Source organism: Oryctolagus cuniculus, chromosome 15 (assembly GCF_964237555.1).
Source record: "Oryctolagus cuniculus chromosome 15, mOryCun1.1, whole genome shotgun sequence".
NCBI classification, from domain to species: domain Eukaryota; kingdom Metazoa; phylum Chordata; class Mammalia; order Lagomorpha; family Leporidae; genus Oryctolagus; species Oryctolagus cuniculus.
This window is the reverse complement of record NC_091446.1, coordinates 60,224,969-60,246,887: the sequence shown is the minus strand read 5'-3', so window position 1 is coordinate 60,246,887 and position 21,919 is coordinate 60,224,969. Positions and strand designations below refer to the sequence as shown.

Sequence of the window (21,919 nt, the reverse complement as noted above, 5' to 3'; positions counted from 1 at the left end):
TCACTCTAGAATTAGAATACTTAATCAAGGAAAGAAGGTTAAAGCTTTAAGATGAATCCAGACTGGGCTCAACAGGCTCCATATATATAAGCTATCGCATCTCATTTTCTAATCCAGAAATCATTTAGGAAGTCACACTTTGTATGAATGCATCCTCAGTTAAACACAATACCTTGTACTAGTTTGATTTATACATTAACCAACACAAAGCATTCTAGGACAGACAACACTGTTATCTCCCACATTGACATTTATTACATTAATAACATTTCTAGGAAAAACAAGTAACAAGTTCAATAACTGAATATTCACATTGACAGTTTTATTTTGATCCATTAGCCAATTTTGGAAAAAAGGTATATTGACCAAGGAGATTAAAATTAAAAAGCACCTTTTCCTTGCTACATAATAGTAAACTAAAATTCCAAGCAGGTATCAGATGCAAAACCAACCGCAGGATTCTCATTTCACTATGACATGGACTTCTCTTACATTTTTTTAGTAGTCATTTACACAATTATTTAAGGAATTATATGCTATATTGGGCAGCAAACCGAAAATACACCTGTGAGAATTATATTCCATGGTAAATACCTATGTATTTACATGGAATCCTCAAGAACCTTAGTTTTCTAAGACATTTTAAGTTAACTTACAAACCATCACTTTTTGGAAGCATCTGTACTTCAGTCAAGTGCTGAAGGAATTTTCATCTTAACACCTAGGAGGGTATGAATTTAAACTTACAACACTCCCATCCCCAGGTAACACAATTTTGAATATTCAGAAACCTCAGGATCAACATTTCAGAGCTATGCTTGATAAATGACATTTGAAAGAATAGTTAGCTGATCTTATGTTCCTGAAAGCCACCTAAACTCATCTTTAGGCTTTATATTTACAATATTGTCCAAGAGAAATTAAAGGAAGTTACACTAATTATTCTTCAAGCTCTATTCCAGATGTCTGCTTATTAAGACTTGCAGTTTATGCAGGGGTGAACCATTATCCTCTAGTAATACACTAATAATACTACTTACTACTTGTAGAGCTAATAGTAAAATACATCAACCCAAATCTTATGAAGGCAGCACATCCTTAGGAGTAACTAGTATATAAAAAGTATCAACATCAGTGGTTTGAATATAAAAATTTATTTTTAAGTCAAAGTATGCAACAAATAAAACCTACAGAAAACAGATTTTCCCATCACAATCTGTTGCTTTACCAAATAATATTTTGAAAACACATTCCTTCAGTCATTATAAAGTTCTTAAAATACAAAAGAAATCTGTAAGAAAGTCTAGTAGACCAGATGCTGTTGTTAGGACTTGTACGTATGTGTTGGTGGTGATGCTTTCAGTACATCCCACGCCATCCACCTCCACTCATGCCACCTTGCCCATAGTAACCTCCACTGCCTCCACCACCACGGCCTTAAAAAAAAACAGACATTAAGAATAATTTAGTGGGAGTTATCTATGCACATATGTTGTAAGTAGTATCTGCATTCCATATGAGTACTTAAACTAGAGACACTTACCATAACCACCCAATCCATCAGGAGTACCATATCCTCCACTGTAATTGTTCCCCATTCCCATTCTTCCAACAGATCCATATCCTCCTTGATTATCTTTTCAAAAGGAAAAAATAAGTTTATAGAGATTGATTGCTTAAGTAGCTAACACTGCTTATTTTAAAGACTTTACATACCCATTCCATCTCTGCCGTAGCCTCCCATTCCAGAACCTCCCATTCCAGAGCCACCGCCAGGAGTAGAATTCAAGAAGAGTTCAATGTATCGATGTTCTTTAAATGAAAAAATAAAGAGTAACAGGAGAAAAGAATAGATCAACTTTATCAATAAAAGCTTCAAGAAGTACATTCAATTAAACTGAAAGCACAGTACCATCAACAATTCCTAATACAAGCTGCCAGGAAGCCATCAAAGTTTCAACTTGAGTCAAATGGTTTTGAATTCCAGTGACCTAGCAATTACCTAGATTCTAGAACTCATTACATTTAAACAAATGAGAAGCTGATAAGGTGCATTCAACAATCCAGACAGCACGCCCAGGAAACCACTTACGCATATTATTTTTATCTTTAGACATGGCAGCTACTGCATCTTCATGTGTCACAAACTCTACATCTGCTTCTCCTGTTGCTCTGCCATCAGCTCCAATATCAATATGAACTCGTATTGGATTTAGTGGTGAGAAGAACTAAGAAGAAAACACATCAGTTATTCTATTTAGATGATGCAAAGTGAACTACACATATCTAGATTTTTCCCATAAACCCTTCCATTGTTCTGTATTGAAGGCTAATTCAACCAACTCTAGATTCTGTCAATTAAGAGCCTAACACTTGCTGTTTGAAGTATATAATGGGTCACCTGACAATGAGAAAACAAGTTTAAAGAGATTAAATAAGGTGTTATGTTCAGAACCACGGATTTCCAATAATCTACCAACAGTACCACAAAACTCCTAAAATCTATCATTTAGTTTCAATCACAACTTAACCAGTTTTAACCTTTCCTTAAAGAAGGCACTTGGAACTTCAGCCAGCTGGTTTCCTCAAAAGACAGAGCAATCTTTTGCTTTAAGAGCCAGATGGTAATGTATTTTTTGGCTTTGCAGGCCACTGGGTCTCTAACACAACCAATTCAGTGTATAAATAAGTGGGTTTGACTGGATTTGGCTGAATGACTAGACTGCTGATCCTCTAACCAATCAATCATAAACCAATGGACAGCAGAAGCACTTTTCCTGTTTTCAACTCCTCAGTTTCCACTAATAGCCTAGAATATCAACAAAAATCACTATTACATTCACTTTGATAAACCTGTTTCAAAACAACAAAAAAGTTACTACAATGTGATCATCAGTGTTTCACTATACTCAGTATCTTCATGCCTGCAATAGCAGAACTGGGCTGCAGAAAAGAGGCTGGAACTCAACCTGGGTTTCTCACATGGGTGGCAGGAGGCTGGAGCCAGAGTCACAGCTGGGGAGCAAACCCAGGCACTGATAATCTGCGTGCCAACTCCCCTCCCATTCTTTACTGGACTTGCTTGAATCCTATGTAGGTCAGCACACAGACACTGAAATATGAACTAAAGGTAAAAGTAAATACTTCAGTATTCAAGGGATTTTGACACCAGACATTAAATTACAAGATGCAGATATTAAGAATGCAAAAAAATTTATAACAGAGGCCGGTTCGGTGGCACAGATCCAGCTCCCTGCTAATGTGCCTGGGAAAGCAGAAGATGGCAAAATACTCAGATCCCTGCCACCCACACAGGAGACCCAGATAGGATTTCCAGGCTCCTGGGTTCAACATGGCCTAGCCATTGTGGCCAGAAAACAGCAGATAGATCTGTCTCTCCCTATCTCTAAAATTCTGCCTTTCAAGTGAGTAAATATTTTAAGAAAAAATTTAGGACATCAATATTATAAAATTACTCACATTAGCAATGTCATTTTCAGTTGCACGAAAAGGCAGGCCTCTCATATGCACAAAATGACCACCATGAAAACCTGAACTTGCATCACCAGCCCCACCATAGCCATGTCCTCCCATACCTGGAAAATAAAAAATTACCAAGAATATATACATGCAGAAAAGTATGCATATCTATAAGGTGAAACTATTGAAGAGGAATGCACTGAAATACACCAGTCTCTTCATGTCACCTATATTACCACTCAGCATCAAAGATTAAAATCAACCTCAGAATGAAAATGCCTAATGTTTACCTCTTCCATCTCTCATTCTGTCATCAAAGCCATCATTTCCATAGCCATAATTATTATAGCCACCATAGTCATCAAAACCTCCATAGCCTGTATAATTTAAGAAAAAAGTAATTTCAAGAAATTAATTTTCATAACCTAATTTACAAAACACACTTTTATAGTAAGCAGTCTGTTAATTCTTGTTTATTACCAGTCTGTATCCAGTCCCCTACTTAGTTTATATGAAAAAGTATTTAACAGTTGATGGAAATGAAAAATCTTCAGGAGGACAAATTCAGACATAGGTTAAATTTCCATCCTTATGCAAAAGAGAAAATGTCAGAATATGCCAGTATCTTCATTTCAATTACTGCGTAAGTTTTCTAGGTGCCAATATGTGCATCAACCAAATCCCATAGCTGGCCATGGGACATCTATTTTCATGAACAGGTTTTAAAACCCAGTAGGTACTGAAATTACTGCCATTTCTGTATTTCTTGACAAAGTGTCAGGAACATTAAGAAAATGACAACAGAACCTGTGTTCATTAGATACACATACCACCATCATATCCATCACCTCCTCGTCGCATTCTGTCATACATACTTCCACGCCCAGCTCCATAATAACCCCCTCTTCCTCCTATTGGTCTATCATATGGTCCCGGTCGCTGTCCCAGCAATCTTCTTGGTGGATCATAAAATCCCTTGATTTCACTCCTGCTACTTCTGAAGATCTCAATATACCTATTTAAAAATGTTTTAAAGGTACAGGTTTCAGCATGGATGTATTAGAGTAATTTAGATATGGGCAAAATGCAATAAGCTTTTCTACGTCTAGATACATAACCCAATTTATTGCCTAAATACACCATAAGTTAACAATTTTTACACCTATGAACTTAAATAATTAAATATTTAAGTTTCACATAGACAAATTAGTCATTGAAAACAATTCATAATATAAATATTTAGTTTGTTTCCTTTAGTATGTGATAAGTGTTTAAAGAAAACATGATTATACAAAAGTATCAACAACATCCTACAGAGAAATGGAAACAATCTAATTTTAATTTAAGCAAACTATTAGCATTAATTCCCCACCCAAATCTGTAGTTTCCAAGTTAAATTTAGATAATTATCAATTCTTTTAAACTACCCCATAAAAATGTTATTGTTACCCCCCCATTTAAGCAATAGTGACCCACAACCCCCAAAAATAAAAATTTAACACCATCCCAAACTCTCCATCCCCACCTGTGCCCTATTCTTTCCTTGTGTTTCCCCAGAGCATTTTCTGCTATCTCCTTTGAAGCAAACTGCACGAAGGCCTCCCCTGTGCTTCTCCCCTGGTAGTCCATCGTCAATGTTATCCCATTTGGCACGATTTCCAACCCTTTAACCCAAGGACAAATAACCCCATCAAGGGGAACAGTGTTAAAGGCTGAAACATTCCCATCTGAATCAAATATTTAAAACAAATCTAAACAAAACAAAACAAAACAAAAAAAGCTTAGTTTCCCCATCACCCCATAACACAAACGGATTTTTTCAAATATTATTGGATTAAGTATTTTTTGCAGTGTCTTTTAAAAATTACATTTTCTAAAAGCCCACCTAAATTACATGAAAAAGGCTACAAATAAAATTATGCTCCACAATACTAATTCACTGTTCATCACAAAGTATTCTCAATTAAATTTACTGTATATCAATTAGGCTTTACATATTTTACACATTCTATATTGAATTTTAACTGGAGCACATTTCATACTTTAATACATTAATTAGGATTATCACAAACTTCAAAAGTCTAAAATCAAATGGATTTAATAAAAACTGAATATAATACAAATAGAAAATTAAAATACTACTAAACTTTGACTAATACTAGAGGTACCTTGAAAGAACTGAACTATTTCCTCTTTGCTGCAACCAAATGGTAGTCCACGAAGTCGTACTGTCCCATCACTAGCGTCATTTGGACCATTATGTTTCATAACCCAATCCATCTCAATATCGTTTGACTTAAATGCTATAAAAAATAAACAAGCACATAAAGCAGTCAATCAACACATACTCTTGTCAAGAGGTACTGAAGAGACACCCCTCAGAGGTGTCACAACAGGAAATTTAACAGGATAAAGTAACTCCTATGACAATGCCACAACACAATGGCATACCATCTTCTATCATGGAGTAGGGAGAAAAGGCAGTGAAATCTGACCCCTCCTACCAAAAAGCACAAAATTCCTGAAAACCACATCTTACTGCCTTTTTTAGAGAACTCACATAATCCCATTACCATTCAAATTACTTATGTCATCATCTTAACACCAACTTCTAGCCGTCTAAAATTTTTAGTCACACCTTTCAGATTTCATTGTTCATCTGAATACCTGTATTAATTCTTGAGAACCCAAATTGTTCGGAAGCTGCATAGGGTACTTCTACCTATTCTTTAAAAGAGCCTTAGAAAAAACTGTAATGAGTCCTTGTTGCTAGCAGTTGGAAAAATGGTATTTCAAAAGTCCAAAGCTTTTTAGATGCACTAAAATTTTGAACATATCAAATTGTCTTTGAAAGAGGAAAATTCCTATCTCTAAACTTAGCTTAAACACTCACCAAGAACCAGTTTTCAAATGAGTTTTGGGTTTTAGAATTGAGATACATGGCCACTCAGAACTGAATGCCTTCCAACATCCATGTTTTTGAAATCACCCATTTGGAAGTCAATGCTGTCTCCATTGACAGTTTACTCGTTGCTTTAACTTCTTAATCAAATAGACTTACAACACAAATTTTAAGAAAAAGGTAACATTCACATTCAAGTATTTAAAAGGTACAGTGAGAAGTCCCCCTCCCCTCCAGAAAGAAGTCAACCACCCATTTCCCTTCCCCAGAGGCAACCATTCTTCCTTTCAAAATTCCACATTTTCAAAAGAAGCTAATGCAGAAGTCCTTCAGCTGCAGAAACTTACCAGAACCTTACAAATTTCACTAGGCAGCTGTAGGAATCCTACTCACCTGAATATTTCAAACCTTTCCCTCACCACCTCCTCCCCTGTAAACAAAACAATTTGTTCACTTGATTCCTTTAGGGTTGAGGATCATATTTCATATCAACAGCATTCACTAACGCTCAAAAAAAATAAAAAATCACATGATCTAATCAGTCCAACTATCACGTTAGCATCTGTAAAGTGTAAAGCTTTTTCTTGGAATTCATGCACTTAAAATAAGATATGTAGGAATTCTCCAAAAGTGCATAATTAAATACCACTAACATGGATCCTTCAGCACCTGCTTTATTAATGCAAAACCCCTAGGTGCCACTCTAGATAAAAGACAACCAAAGTGGGAATACAAACTTTAACTGGCATTACAACTAATTATGTACACAAGTTAACTGGTATGAACTTTATAAACAGAAGAAACTCTGGATATGAATAATCTCTACTTTGCCATTCAGTGACTACCCAACCTCTAAGCCTACTCAGCTGTAAAACAGTAGTACCTATACCTAACTGGAACACAGTAAGAATTACTTCAAAGTGCTGGATCTGCCTCACAGTAAGCATTCACTGGTTGTTACTGATTTTCATAAAACCAAGACATAGAAATTATGAAATGAACCTTAAAGGACAGAAAACATTTCTAAGTCTTAAAAGGAAACAACGTCTGTTAAAAATTCTCTTCCAAAGTCAAAGGCTTTGAAAAGTTAAATACCATTAATATAAGGTATACTATTAAATACTATTAATATAAAGTATCCTCATAAAGAACTTCCTTTATCAGTTCGGAAAAATGTCATATTTGAAGATCTCCACCATTTTCTTAAAATTTCCCCCCTAAAAAACAAGGCACCAACCTAAGAAGTGTTTCCCATAGAGGGACTTAGGAACAAGAGAAAAAGTGGAAGGGATCTAACATCAAATATTAGTTCACCATGAAAAATTTAAGAACTCTGAAAAATCGATCTAATTCATGGTGGGAAGATCTTAGCATTTTTTTTTTTTTACCATTTCGTACTGTTTTTTACCACCCCTTCATACAAAAAGGTCATCTGTTTTAATACCTTAATAAAGCTGTCAGAAATTACCTGAACAGTTTATTAACTATTCAGGATAATCCATCTCAACCTTTCTTTGCTGTAACAATGTCATGTCTAATCACCGCTCTGCTTGAAGAATTCCAAGTGTTAACACCAATTAAAAATACCAGCAGTTGAAATAGGAAGATAAACTAGTCAATTCTGTATGACTTTAAATACAAGGGCACTGCAAAAAGTTCATGGAAAATGGAAATATTTTGATTAAAAAACCTGAAATCCAGGCATATAGTCCCCCCCCTTGTTATAAAATTCCCATGACTTTTTGAAGGCCCTTGATATTGCCTCTATTTAAACCAATATCTACAATACAAAAAGCTACCAGACTGCTTCACCAATGTTGTAGACCTGAGGGGAGAGAGGGAATTAGCATGTAGGATGACCGCTAATGGGTATAGCAATCTTTGAGTGATAAATTCTAGTGATGGTTACAAAACCGTCCATGCACTAAACCCCAAAGAACTTAACATTTTAAATGGGTGAAGTTTGATTTGCTCATTATCTCAAAGCTACTTTTTTAAAAGAACATCTAATAGAGATTAACTGAAATACAGAACTCCCCTAACATGGAAAACTATTTTATTTGTTGAAGTGTCATACAGGATCTGATGTATCAAAAAAAATAATTTTCTAAAAACTAGGAATGGCCTGGGGGGGAGGAAGCACCATGAGTGCCAAAGGAACTTTTTCCATTTTTAATATAATGCCAAAAAATAAAAGAGAATGAACTTTTTGACAAAAAAATTGGCAAACATGTTTAACGCAAATTTTACTTGGTTCCTCTTTTTCTGAAGTTCTTGCTCCTCAATTTTAAATTAGAAAATCAGACACCACTAATATCTAAAGGAGCCTAGTCTTCAAAAATTATAAATACGTTTACTAGGACCAAGGTTTTACCTACTGCAGTCCACTCCTGTTTACCAGGTAAGACATCAAAAGGTAACATTATTGCTTAAAAATGCAATTAGATTTCCAGACTATGATAGAAAGATGGCCAGTAAAAAACAGGTGTGTATGGTAGTTTAACACAATCAGAAAAGCTGTGGGTCATCTCCTACTAAAAAAATCTGAGCTGGTTTCACAAACTCCACGAAAATCTGCGTCTCAAGCTAAGATTTAGTTAAACTTATCCTCGATTAAAGCATCACAAAACATTTTCAACAGCACGCAGTTTTTTTCTGGTTCTAAAACTGGAAAAGTAGGTAACACTTCCCGTAAAGACTTACAGGTATTTTTTAAACCGCTTATTCTTAAGCCTGGCCCCTCGTCTCTATCTTCAAGGAAAATTACCAAGCCAGCTCTCCGATGTTCTGAGCCCTCCCCCATCGCACTGCCATGTGACTGAGCTTACATTATGCCGTAGTGTTCAGAACGCTTATTTCCTGTTCAAAGTATTAATATACTTCTGTATCAAGTATTTTACTTCTACGGCCTTCATGGTAAGGGAAAATATTATCTGCACAAAATACTCTTCGAGATTTAATAGCGACTCAACTCCTACATACATAAACACATTTTGGCCATCGCTGGCTGTGTTTTAACAACTGTTTTCCAAAAGCAAAACTCCTACTTAAAAACAAATTCCAACCCATCTGTGCCAAACTACACAAAGCCATTGCTAAGCCACCCACCCACCCCGGCCCAAAAGTCCAAAAAGTGCTCACAGTTCACTGGGCCTCGACGGCCTCTTTGAAACATGCCCATTTCACAGTCCTATTCGGTAAGTCCCCCAGCTTGCTGCTGGCAAAATCACCCAAAGTCGTTACAAACGTTCAAGCGTGAGAAAACAACCTCTTTGGAAAATGAGTACGTACTCTTTTCGAAGTTCCAAATCTGGAATCTAAGGGCCGGCTAAGCGTCCTTTATTCCTCCCCGGAGGCTTTCCGTTTATCTAGCTGCCCTAGAGACCGGAGAGCTCGGGAGAGCGCGCCCCTACCCCCTCCCCGGCCGGCAGCCAAGCTGGGCTTAAAAACCTTCGCCACCGGGCGGCGGAAGTACAAAGGAGGCCGTCTGCCTCCTTTGTCCTGGATTTGGGAGCTGAGCGCCTCCGTCGCCATTGGCTTTCCTGCCCCAGCTCCGGCCTCTCTCATCTTGGGAATCTGCGTCAGAAGTCACCGGCAGTCCCGCCAGGTAGCCCTGCCGAGGCTGCGGAGGAAGGGAGGCTGCGGTGGGAGGCCAGGCCCATCCGGCGCCATTTCCATCGGGAGCGCGCCCGGCGGCAGCCCTGACCCTCCCCCCAGCCCCGCTGCCGGGCCTGGCCCTGCTCGCTTCGCGCCCACCCTCATCCCCTGCCAGGGAGCTGGACCACCCCCCGCCCCCGGCCCCGGCCAGCTCAATCCGTCTTTCCAAAGCTGGGAACAAGAAGTAGAAGGAACGGGGAAGGGCGGGAAGCCAAGGTGGCCGCGCCACCGTACCCAAAATGGCGGAGGCCAAACCAGCAAGGCAGAGAGAAGGGCTGGACGCCCTCCACTTCGGGCCTCCGCGTCGTCCACCGAGCTCCACCCGAGCAAGTCCTCGCCCGGCAGGCCGCCCTCCTAGAAGTGGGAGATCGCCCGGGAGGCGCAGCCCCGCCCGCCTCCGAGCGGCGACCTCCACACTTCCCCCCCGCCCCACCCCCTCCTGGGTCTCGTCCTTCTCCCGACTCCGCTCTCGAAACCACCAGCCCAACCTACCCCCTTTTACTTCAGATACCCTGTCGGGCGATAGAAGCGCCGACGCCGGTGCTCGTGAGGGTCCGGTCGTGAGGAGGGGGCAGTCGTTCGCCTCGTGCGGCGCTCCCTACAACGGTCCTCCCAACCGTCTCCAGCAGTGGCAACCGCTAAGGGAGCTGCGCAGCAGAGCGACTGGCTTGGGGGGATGGGAGAGAGGGAGCGAGAAGGAGGGGGCGGAGCGAGCGCGACGAAAGCCGGCCTCAGGGTCTCGCGAGACCGGTCCCGCCTTGACGCGGCCCGGGCGAAGTGCGCTTGCGCGTCAGCGGGCCGCTCCGCGGAAAAGTGAAGAGCCGCCCTACTCGGACGGCTTAGTGAGGGAGCCGGGTTGACTCCGCCTTTCTTGCTCACCTTACCACCGTCTAAAGCTCAGAGTACACCTTTCTGTACCCTCGGGGAGGAGGAGAGAGGGGCGGAGGCGCTCCCGTTACTGTGTTTTGAAGGAAGTTCCCCAGTGCTAGGCTCCACAGCCAGCAAATTCCATAGAGGCCCCACCTTCTTCCCCGCGTCAAGTGCGTGGAAATGGCGCCACGTGACTCGGCCGCCAAAGGCCGAGAGGGCTCTTTCCTTCCACCATGTTTGCGTTATGTAGTAAAAAACGGGACTCTGCCGAGAGACAAAAATGTCCACAGGCCCGATTTCGGCTTCAGGACGGGGTCCTCCTGCCCCCCAACGGAGCCGCCTCCGCGTGCGCGGCGTAGGCCGGCGAGTCTATCCTGCTCTCGGCGTTTCCCTCCTCGCCCCAGATCGCTCCTCGCTGTCTCCTCCGCCTTCGCGGAACCTTTCAGTCGCTCATGGAGCCCTACTGCGTGTTTTCTAAATACGGCTTTGCATTCTTGAAAATTGCATTTGCAAGTGTCCCCTGATAAGTACTTTTTGTTTGTGCTGTCAGGCCACCCAGGTTCCTAATGACACGTCCTGGTTCTTTTTTCCTAACTGTAAAAAAAACATGCAAGCTGAATTTCCGTGGGAGGAGTGGAGGGTAATCCTGGTAAAAAGACCATGTGCGTTGAAGTGGAGATAGGAACCTGCTTGGAGAGCGAGCGAGAGAAGTCGGTTTGGATCACAGTAGAGAGTTGCTGAAGGTTGGAAATGTGGACGAAGCTAGGTTATAACCTACCTAAAAATTCCCAGCCAAAAGATTTGGGGCGTGGTGCAAGAGGCATTTGCCCTCCCGTTGGGAGTGGGGTGAAGGGCGTTAGCAGTGGAGGAGGGTAGTATTCTGTGCCCTGTGAGATCCGCAGCGTGTGCGGTGGAGACGCGAGGCCACTTAGCTTCGAGGAAAAGAAGCTTGCACTTCATGGCTTTAATTCATCCTCACCCCTGCCGAAGACCAATGTGGGACTACAAAAATTACCCAGTTTATAGTGCCTGACTGCCATTCTTGAGTTTCACTCCCTCAGAATCCCGCTCTGAGGAAGCCGGAGCCGCAGAGTGTGATCCCTATCACAAGAGATGAAAAAACAAAATGAGGATGCTGTAGTAATAGCTGTCACAAGTATTGAGAGCTTGCTTGAGCTAAGCAATGTACTCGATTCACCAACTCTTTACATTTTTCCTAAAATATATTTTCATTTCTATTGGAAAGGCAGGGAGATCTTTCACTCACTGGATCACTCCAAATGCCAGCAAGAGCCAGGCACTACAATGGCTCCCTACAACCCTGAACACTAACCACTATTATCATCTTCATTTTACACTTGAAGTGCCTGAGCCCTGGAGATGTGGAAATAGTTGCCTGAGATCACACAGCTGAGTGGCACAAGTAGGATTCAAATCCAGATGGTATTACACCAAGGGTTAGGGTCTTAAGGCACTGAACCTTCCTGGGGTTGCAAGTAACTTATCCATGAGTGAAGTGAACAGGCAGCATTTTTAGGCAAATCACAGTTCTTCCCATGACAACACTAGAGTTGCCATCACTGGGGACCTGTGGTTCTTGGCTTATTGGCTAGAGACTTTTGAACAGTCCAAAAACTTGATTGTCCTGCTGTCACTTCACCTCTTTTTTTTTTTTTTAATTGCTGTTAGTAAGGAAGCTTTCATGCTTCAGGTGAGGTTTTCCCTTGACCCCCTCCCCCGTGGTTTGAGTTACATCACTACTTCATCCTTTCAGTCTTTCAACCTGATTTGACAGAATTCTGAAATCTCTTGCCTGAATTCAGTTTATTTACTAGCCTGATTAGATTTGGCATTCTTTCCACATAGCAGGACACTTCAAAAAACTCATAGAAAATGGAATTAAAAGTTTATTGTGGTGCAAAAAATTCTGAAATCCTTTTATACACAAGTATTTACTTTGTGTGGTTATAAGCTACAACCCCAAAATCATTCTAATGATATGAATGACTTTTCACCACCAACGGTGGACGTTTTCTTTGTTTTTGAAGTAATTTCGTTGTTTTGGGCACTCTTTTGCCAATATGAATGCTTAAGAAAGAATTGAAATTAGTGCCTGCATTCCTTTTGCCTTTTTATTATTACAGCAAGTAGGAAGTTTTCATTTTAAAAAAATACACTATAGTGGTAAATGTAATTTTTATCTGACCTATTTTATTTTCTCTAAAACAGTCTATCAACTACTATATTCTGATTTGCAAGTTGAATCCTGTAAGTAAGCGTTGGTGAGATTGGTTCCCCGATGCTCCAGTGATCTCTAGGGAATTGTTTCCAGATCGATCTCTGTGGCACTGTTACCATAGAGATGCTTAGAACTGAGGACTCCCAGCTGCTTTTGGATGATTTTTTTTCTCTTTGTCTTCCTTTCAGTCATTTGGTGCTATTCTATTAGCATAAAGATCAGAGGGACCCTGGAGAGGATCTTGTTAGAGGCCATAATGAAAGGAAAAAGATGAAAAGGAGAAGGAAATAAGAGTCCCCACACCACCCAGAGGAAAACCAGACAGTGAGCACGTGACCATGTGTTACACCATCAGGATGAAGAGGGAAGGAAAATCCCACGCAGAGCCTTAGAGAAAGAGGAAGAAAGAGACGGAAACAGACTACACTCTTCTGGGGGAGGAAAGGACGTTGAAAATTAGTTGTTAGTTGTCCATATACCCCCCAAAGGTATTGCAAAGTGCCATAAAAACTGGATTATCACAATCATTTTGCCTACATGAAAGGCAAATAAACTAAAACGTAACAAAACTGTTTCTAGGAGTGTGTCTAATTAAGGTAGCTAAGCCTTTTGAACGCTGATCTGTTATTAAAGCTTTGTGAAATGCTTGTGCTTTGATTTCTGACATATGTATCTACTTTCCTTACAAAACACTGATCTCCTTTGTCATGATTCAGTGTTGTTTCTCTAGCCTTCGTTACACAGTTTATATTCTTGATTTTGTTTTCTTGGTATTTTTTGGTTTCTCAAGGATACCTAAGTGTTCATTGTGGGAGTATGGGAACCAAAATACTTCATTCAATTTTCATAATTAAAATACAGAAATGGAAACTCAAAAGGAAGAAAACACCTAGCATTCTTTCTCTGATTTTTGAAAATTAGAAGTATTGAACATTCTTCTTTTTTTTTTTTTTTTTTTGACAGCAGAGTGGACAGTGAGAGAGAGAGACAGAGAGAAAGGTCTTCCTTTTGCCGTTGGTTCACCCTCCAATGGCCGCTGCAGCCAAGTACTTGGGCCATCCTCCACTGCACTCCCGGGCCATAGCAGAGAGCTGGCCTGGAAGGGGGCAACCGGGACAGAATCCGGTGCCCCGACCGGGACTAGAACCCGGTGTGCCGGCGCTGCTAGGTGGAGGATTAGCCTATTGAGCTGTGGCGCCAGCCTGAACATTCTTTCTGTTTCAGAGAATTGCTGTGAAGGCCAGGGAAAACAGCTACAAAATGTAACTACGTAAGTAATCTAAATGAGATTACTGTACTGCTTTTGGTATATCATAAACACATTAATAACAAAAAATACAATATAGATAATAGAATAACAGACCATTTACTCCAAAATGATTTTAAGTTCTTGGTGGTAGGTAAAAATATAGGTTTCATTATATATATACATATGTCTTTCAGTGTGCAAACAATAAGGATGGTTACTTAATGCTGGATATGGGGGCACTTTAAATAATTTATTTTCACCACAGTCTAGCAAACTTATTATGTGATAGACAAATAAATTGGAGAAACAAGAAATAAAATAATGCTCCAAAGTTCGGAAGTAGGTTTTGAAATAGCAGTTAAGATGCTGATCGGGGCACCTGCATCCAATACAGTAGTGCCAGGTTCTAGTCTCAGCTCTGGCTCCTGGTTCCAGACTCCTGCTCAGTCAGGAGCTGGAAGAAACAGGTGATGGCTTAAGTACTTGGGTCTCACCCCCTGCTTAGGAGGCCTGGATCCACTTTTTCTCCCTTTATCTGATTTGGCCCAGCCTCAGCCATTGCAGGCAGCAGAGGAGTGAACTAATGGATAGGATCTCTGTCTGCCTCTGACCCTTTGCCTTGCAAATTATAGCTTAAAAAATACAAAATCTACAGTTCAGTATTGAGAAACGTAAACTCATGGTTAATTTTTGTGATTTTTAAAATTTTAATTTTATTTGAAAGGCAAAGTTACAGAGAGAAAAGAGACACATAGAGGTCTACCATCTGCTGGTTTACTTCCCAAGTGGGAACCCACTTGAACCCAGCTCTCTGCTGTGGCCCGGGAGTGCAGTGGAGGATGGCCCAAGTACTTGGCTGCAGCGGCCATTGGAGGGTGAACCAACGGCAAAAGGAAGTAAACTTGGGAAGTAAACTTGGAAGTAAACTTCCAGAGCTGAAGCCAGGAGTCTGGAACTCTCTGGGTCTTCCACATAGGTGACAGCAGCCCAAGCACTTGGGCTGTCTTCTGTTGCTTTCCAGGGCAATTAGCAGGAAGCTGGATTGGAACTGGAGCAGTGGGACTTGAACCACTGCACCACAACACCAGTGCCAACACAAGCATTGTTTAAAAAACAAAGTTTGGGGTGGATTAAGCTGCTGTATGTGGGCCCTGATTTGTGTCCTGGCTGCTCTACTTCTTTTTTTTTATTATTTTATTTTTTATTTTTGACAGGCAGAGTTAGACAGTGAGAGAGAGAGAGAGAGAGAGGTCTTTCTTTTCCGTTGGTTCACCCCCCAAGTGGCCGCCACAGCCGGCACGCTGCACGGATCTGAAGCCAGGAGCCAGGTGCTTCCTCCTGGTCTCCCATGTGGGTGCAGGGCCCAAGCACTTGGGCCATCCTCCACTGCCCTCCCGGGCCACAGCAGAGAGCTGGACTGGAAGAGGAGCAACCGGGACAGAATCTGGCGCCCCAACCGGGACTAGAACCCGGGGTACCGGTGCCGCAGGTGGAGGATAAGCCAAGTGAGTTGCGGCGCCGGTGGTGTGTTTTAATTATCTAATCTTGGTTGAAGTTTGGAGTGTGGATATTGAGAGGAAAAGAAAAAAGACTAGGAGAAGGCCCAGCAGAGATGATGAGCATTTAAACAAGAATTAGGGTATTAGGGACACATCCTCCTATAAAAGGATGTCTGAGAATTATTTAGGAGCTATGTATTATCTGAAGGAATCTGTGACTGAGTGGAAGGGGCTGTTGATAATTAAGTGAAAATAAGTCAACGATGAATTATTTTAGGGTTGAGTAGTGGGACTAGCTATTGACATATGAAATATGAAAAATTATTTGATATGTTGATTTAGAGATACCACATACAATCCAATGAATATGATTAGTAGGAAACTAATGTGGTCTGGGAATATAGATTTGGCATTCATCAACATATATATGTATATGTTTTTAAAGATTTATTTGTTTATTTATTTGAAAGAGAGAGAGGGTGAAACAGAGAGAGAGAGAGAGATCTTCCATCTGCTGGTTCACTCCCCAAATGGCCACAATGGCCAGGACTAGGCAAGGTCGAATCCACGAGTGTCATCTAGGTCTCACCAGTGGGTGCAGAGGCCAAAGCACTTGGGCCATCTTCTACTGCTTTCCCAGGCACGTTATCAGGTTGGAAGTGGAGCAGCCTGGACTTAAAGTGATGCCCATAGGAGATGCTGGCACTGCAGGCGACAGCTTAATCAGCTATGCCACAGCACCAGCCCATCATCAGCATGTGTTTTGCTTTTATACTCTAAAATAAATTTATTTAGAGGATGTAGTAAAGTAAATCCTAAGTAAATTTGCTGTTGAGTATGTTGTAAAAACCAGAATGAGAATATACTGACGACTGCAACTACCACACAGATGGAATTCAAATTACACCTGTGTTATACTGGAGGTGTTTCTGAATATTAAAGGCATACAAGGAATTGTATTATTATTGCTTGTAACAAATTGCTCCAAGATTTAACAACTGAAAACAACAAAGTTGGATTAATAGGCAGTTTCTTTAGATCACAAATCTTGGGGCAGTTTAGCTGGATGCCTCTGGCTGTGAGTCTCTTACAAAATTACGATCCAAGTCAGCTGAGTTACAGTTACCTCAAATCTCAGCTGATGAGAATATGCTTAAAGGCTCATTCCCATGGCTACTGGCAACTCATCATTTAAAAATTATTTATTTATTTGAAAGGCAGACAGACTGAGCTTCCATCCTCTGATTCACTCCTCAAATGTCCATAATGGCTTCTAGCCAGGGCTGAAGCTTGGAGCCAGGAGTTCAATCTGAGTCTCTCATGAGGATGCCAGGAACCCCATTACTTGAATCATCACCACTGCCTCCCCAGGTCCCTATTAGCATAGTGCTGGAGTCAGGAGCTGGAGGTGGGTATCAAACAGGCACTCCAATATGGGATGCAGGCATTTAACCAGTTTTTTTTTTTTTTAAGATTTATTTGTTTATTTGAAAGTCAGAATTGCACAGAGAGAGAAGGAGAGGCAGAGAGAAAGAGAGGTCTTCCATCCATTGGGTCACTCCCCACTTGGCCACAACGGCCAGAGCTGCACTGATCTGAAGCCAGGAGTTCCCCTGGGTCTTCCCACGCGGTGCAGGGGCCCCAGGACTTGGGCCATCTTCCACTGCTTTCCCAGCCATAGCAGAAGCTGGAGCAGAGGTGGAGCAGCAGGGACTTGAACGGCACCATATGGGATGCCGGCTTTACCCGCTACCCCACAGTGCCTACCCCTAACCAGTTTTAATTGCTAGTCCAAACTTCTGCCCCAGGCCTCATTTTTTCAGATTTTTTTTTTAGATTTCAGAATAGTTTTAGATTTACAGAAAAGGCACAAAAATAATACAAAGTTCCTGTAGACTCCTCAGGCAGTTTGCTTTATTGTTAATGGTTTACCTCAATGGTAGCATCTATGCTACATGTGTTACAACTAATGAATCTCCAAATTTCATCTTGGGTTTGCTAATTTTCCACTAATGTCCTTGCTCTGAATCAGGATACCACTTGACATTAATCATCATGTCTTCTTATTATCCTCTGGTCAAGTATTTTATAGAATATCCTTCAACTGGGATTTTTCCAACAGTTTTCTCATGATTACTCGGAGGGTAATAGTTTTTGGGAGGAAGACCTCAGAGATAAAGTGCCTTCCCCTTTATGTCAGAGCAACAGGACTCATCACTGAAAACATTACCTTTCATCCCCTGGCTGACATAATGTTGACCAGGTTTCTTCACACTAAGGTTAATTTTTCTCTTCTTTCTATGCTTTATACTTTGGATCTAGGACACTGAATGCAACCACACTCAAGGGAATGGGTCAGATAATCTCTGTCTAATCTTTTACTATGTCAGTATGGACTGTAGATATTATTTTATACTTTAGGTTATGATCCAATACTGTGTTTCCTAATTTCTTACTCAAATTGTTCTTGCTTTGACCATAAGGCATTCTTTCAGATTGCCTCCTGAATCCCTTTGCCATCCCCCCACCCATCATTTTTATTTATTTAAAATATTTTTTAGCATTGTCCTATTTTCTGGTAGTAGCAGATGCTCCAGGCTCTGCTGCTCTTTTCCCTGCCACTTCCCCAAGAAGCCACAGTTCCTTTAACTATTAGGGAACGCGGTTTCATTTCTACATTTTGTGAATTTATTAAATTTCCTTTTCCTTCTGTTATTGATAATGTGATTTCATTTCATTGTGGGTGGAAGGACTTGTATGATTTCAGTCTCGTAATATTTTAAAAAAAGATTTATTTATTTGAGAGGCAGAGTTAGAGAGAGAGGGAGAGACACAGAGAGAGATCCTCCATCTGCTGGTTCACTCCACAAACAGCCACAACAGCCAAGGCTGGCCCAGGCAGAAGCCAAGACCAGGAGTTTCTTCCAAGTCTCCCATGTGGTTGCAGGGGCTGCTTTCCCAGGAGCATTAGCAGGGAGCTGGATCAGAAATGAAGCAGCTGGGACTTGAACAGGCACCCATATGGGATGCCAGTGCTGCAGGCCATGCATTAACCCCCTGAACCACAGTGCCAGCCCTAGTCTTGTAACTTTTTTGAGACTTGTTCTGTGACCTAACAAATGGTCTGCCCTAGAGAATGTTCCATATACATTTGAAAAAATGTCTATGATTGTTAAGGAGTATTCTATAGGTGTCTTTTAGATCTAATTGGTTTATTCAAGTCTTGTATTCCTTTATTGATATATCTATTTTTTTAAAGATTTATTTATTTATTTGAAAGAGTCGCACAGAGAGAGAAGGAGAGGCAGAGAGAGAGAGGTCTTCCATCTGCTGGTTCACTCCTCAATTGGCTGCAATGGCTAGAGCTGTGCTGATCCAAAGCCAGGAGCCAGGAGTTTCTTCTGGGTGTCCCATGCAGGTGCAGGGGCCCAAGGACTTGGGCCATCTTCTACTGCTTTCCCAGGCCACAGCAGAGAGCTGGATCAGAAGTGGAGCAGCCAGGTCTCAAACTGGTGCCCACATAGGATGCTGGCACTGCAGGCAGCAGCTTTTCCCGCTTTGCCACAGCGCCGGCATATCTAGTTGTTCTTAATCATTATTGAAAGTAAGCTTGAAATCTCAAACTATTACTGTTGAATTGTCTTTCTTCAGTTCTGTCAGTTTTTGCTCTGTGTACTTTGGGGCTCTCTTGTTCAGTGCATTTATGTTTATAAGTGCCATATATCTCTGATGGATCAATCCTTTCATCATTATAAAATGTCCTTTGCTTCTAGTAACATCTTTTTTTTTAATATTTTATTTATTTATTTGAAAGGCAGAGTTACAGAGAGGCAGAGGCAGAGGCAAAGGCCGAGGCAGAGGCAGAGAGAGAGGTCTTCCATCTGCTGATTCACTCCCAAATGGCTGCAATGGCTGGAGCTGGGCTGATCCAAAACCAGGAGCCAGGAGCTTCCTCTGGGTCTCTCATGTGGGTGCAGGGGCCCAAGGACTTGGGCCATCACCACTGCTTTCCCAGGCTATCGCAGAGAGCTAGATTGGAAGTGGAACAGCTGGGACTCGAACCAGTGCCCATTTGGGATGCCGGCACTGAAGGCAGCAGCTTTACCACCATGCCACAGCACTGGCCCCCAACTTTTATCTTAAAGTGTGTTTTGTCTAACCCTGAGACAGCCACTACCCAATCCCTTTTGGCTACTCTGCATGACACATCTTTTTTCCACTATTTTGCTACCAGTCTATCTTCATCTTTGAATCTAAAGTTAACCTATTGTAGAAAGGAATTATGTCATTTTTATTTTAAAATGTTTATTTTCATCTACTTGAAAGGCAGAATGAGAGAGAGTTTTCTGTCTGCTGGTTCCCTCCTCAAATGCCCACAGCAGCCAGGGCTGGGCCAGGCCAAAGCTAGGAAGCTGGAACTCATCCAGGTCTCCTACATGAGTGGCAGGGCTTCCTTTCAGGATGTATTAGTGGGAAATTGAATCTGAAGCAGAGTAACTGGGACTAACAGGCACACTGATAGGAGATGCAGCTGTCCCACGCAGGGGCACAGTGTCTGCCTCAGTTAGACCATTTTAATTTTTTTTGTTTGTTTGTTTAAATTTGTTTTAAAGATTTATTCATTTGAAAGGCAGAGTTTCAGTTACATCTACCATATGGATGACAGTAATCCAACTATTGAGCCATCATCTACTGCCTCCCAGGCCCACTAGTAGGAAGCTGGATCAGAAGCAGAGGCAGACTTTAATCCCAGGTACTGCTGTTTACCAGTGCCGGAGGCTAGGGTGGTTGTAGGAGCGAGTTTCATGGGTTCTTTTCCTCAGCTTAGTATAGGCATAAAAAGCCGGGAAACAATTTGCAAAGAGGCAGAAACTTTTACTTGATAGGAAAGCATCTGGTCAAAGAGGAGACCAGGCGGAGTGCCCGAGGCTTGGAGGTCTCCTGGAGACAGCCTGACTCTCCCTCGGGACTCAGCCCCTTCCTCTGCCAGCTGGATTGCAAACTGGATTGCAACCAACCTGAAGGCCTGACTGAAAACTGCAAGGTCACACATGCAGCACAGGAAGCTGTTAGTGGGAGAGAGGCCTGCCAGTCTGGAGACAGGCTTTCCAGCCACAGCTGGCAGCCTGCTTGTGCAGGACATTCTGTCTATGTCTGAGGGGTGCACAGACCTCCAACCCCACTGGATGGCCTCACTCCTGTATGGATTATGGACCTCCCAAGGGGTGACTTAACCCACTCTACCACAATGACTGCTCCTGGAACATATGTAAAATAGCTGATTTAATGTCTTTCTCTGGTAAGTCCAATACCTGGGCTACCTTAGGGTTGGTTTTTATTAACTACTCTTTTTCCATCTTATGTCATACTATTTTTGTCTTACGTTCAATCAAATGTGTTTATAAAATACAATTGATAAATGATAAATCACAAATGATGAGAACTTTCACTTTCAGCAGAAAATGAGAAGTTTCCAGAACAATGGCTGTTTGAACATAAATGTGATTGAGGAATTCAGAATTAGCCTATGAATATTTTTAACAAAGGTGGTGTTTTGGAGCTACTGTGAAATCTAGGAACTATTCATGAAAGTAAACATACGGGGGCTGCTGGTGTGGTGCAGTGGAGTAAGCTGCTACTTGTGACGCTGGCAACCTATTTTAGAGCATCAGTTTGAGTCCTGGCTGCTCCAGTTCTGATCCAGCTCTCTGCTAATGTGCTTGGGAAGGCAGCAGAAGATGGCCCAAATGCTTGGACCTCTGCCACCCATGTGGTAGATCAGGATGGAATTCCTGGCTTCTGACTTCTACCTGGCCCAGCCCTTGCTGTTGCGACCATTTGAAGAGTGAACCAGCAGAAGGAAGATCTGTCTGTCTCTCCACCTTTAAAAATAAGAAATAAGAAAATAAATCCTCTGCCTTGCGGCGCCGGCACACCGGGTTCTAGTCCCGGTCGGGGCACCGGATTCTGTCCCGGTTGCCCTTCTTCCAGGCCAGCTCTCTGCTGTGGCCAGGGAGTGCAGT

At 41.8% G+C, this 21,919-nt stretch overlaps 2 protein-coding genes and 1 non-coding gene across 20 annotated transcripts in view; 2 read left to right on the top strand and 1 right to left on the bottom strand.

Moving 5' to 3' along the window:
- Positions 1–232: 232 nt before the first annotated feature.
- On the bottom strand, positions 233–11,077 carry HNRNPH3 (heterogeneous nuclear ribonucleoprotein H3). 18 transcript variants are annotated; one of them, XM_070057750.1, is made up of 10 exons: positions 10,551–11,077; positions 5,649–5,783; positions 5,006–5,144; positions 4,356–4,495; positions 3,771–3,857; positions 3,481–3,596; positions 2,093–2,228; positions 1,717–1,812; positions 1,544–1,636; positions 233–1,436 (listed from the first exon to the last, which is right to left on the bottom strand). In XM_070057750.1, the coding sequence occupies exons 2-10, from the start codon at positions 5,758–5,760 to the stop codon at positions 1,360–1,362; spliced, it is 996 nt and encodes a 331-aa protein (XP_069913851.1). In that variant the 5' UTR covers positions 5,761–5,783; positions 10,551–11,077; the 3' UTR covers positions 233–1,359. The 18 variants fall into 18 exon arrangements, with proteins under 18 accessions (XP_069913851.1, XP_008268275.1, XP_002718501.1 ...); XM_008270053.3 differs by having other exon boundaries at positions 4,311–4,495; positions 10,532–11,072; XM_002718455.4 differs by having other exon boundaries at positions 4,311–4,495; positions 10,551–11,072.
- Positions 9,556–21,919, top strand: part of PBLD (phenazine biosynthesis like protein domain containing) — a 38,485-nt gene continuing 26,121 nt past the window's right edge. The window contains exons 1-3 of the mRNA XM_070057146.1: positions 9,556–9,579; positions 9,764–9,989; positions 14,373–14,418. Coding sequence (XP_069913247.1) covers positions 9,556–9,579; positions 9,764–9,989; positions 14,373–14,418 — 296 coding nt within the window. The remainder of the gene's footprint in view (positions 9,580–9,763; positions 9,990–14,372; positions 14,419–21,919) is intronic.
- LOC127484265 (uncharacterized) lies at positions 11,520–13,545 on the top strand. The gene is made up of 2 exons (XR_011382425.1): positions 11,520–11,652; positions 13,337–13,545. It is a non-coding gene; the product is annotated as an uncharacterized protein (transcript).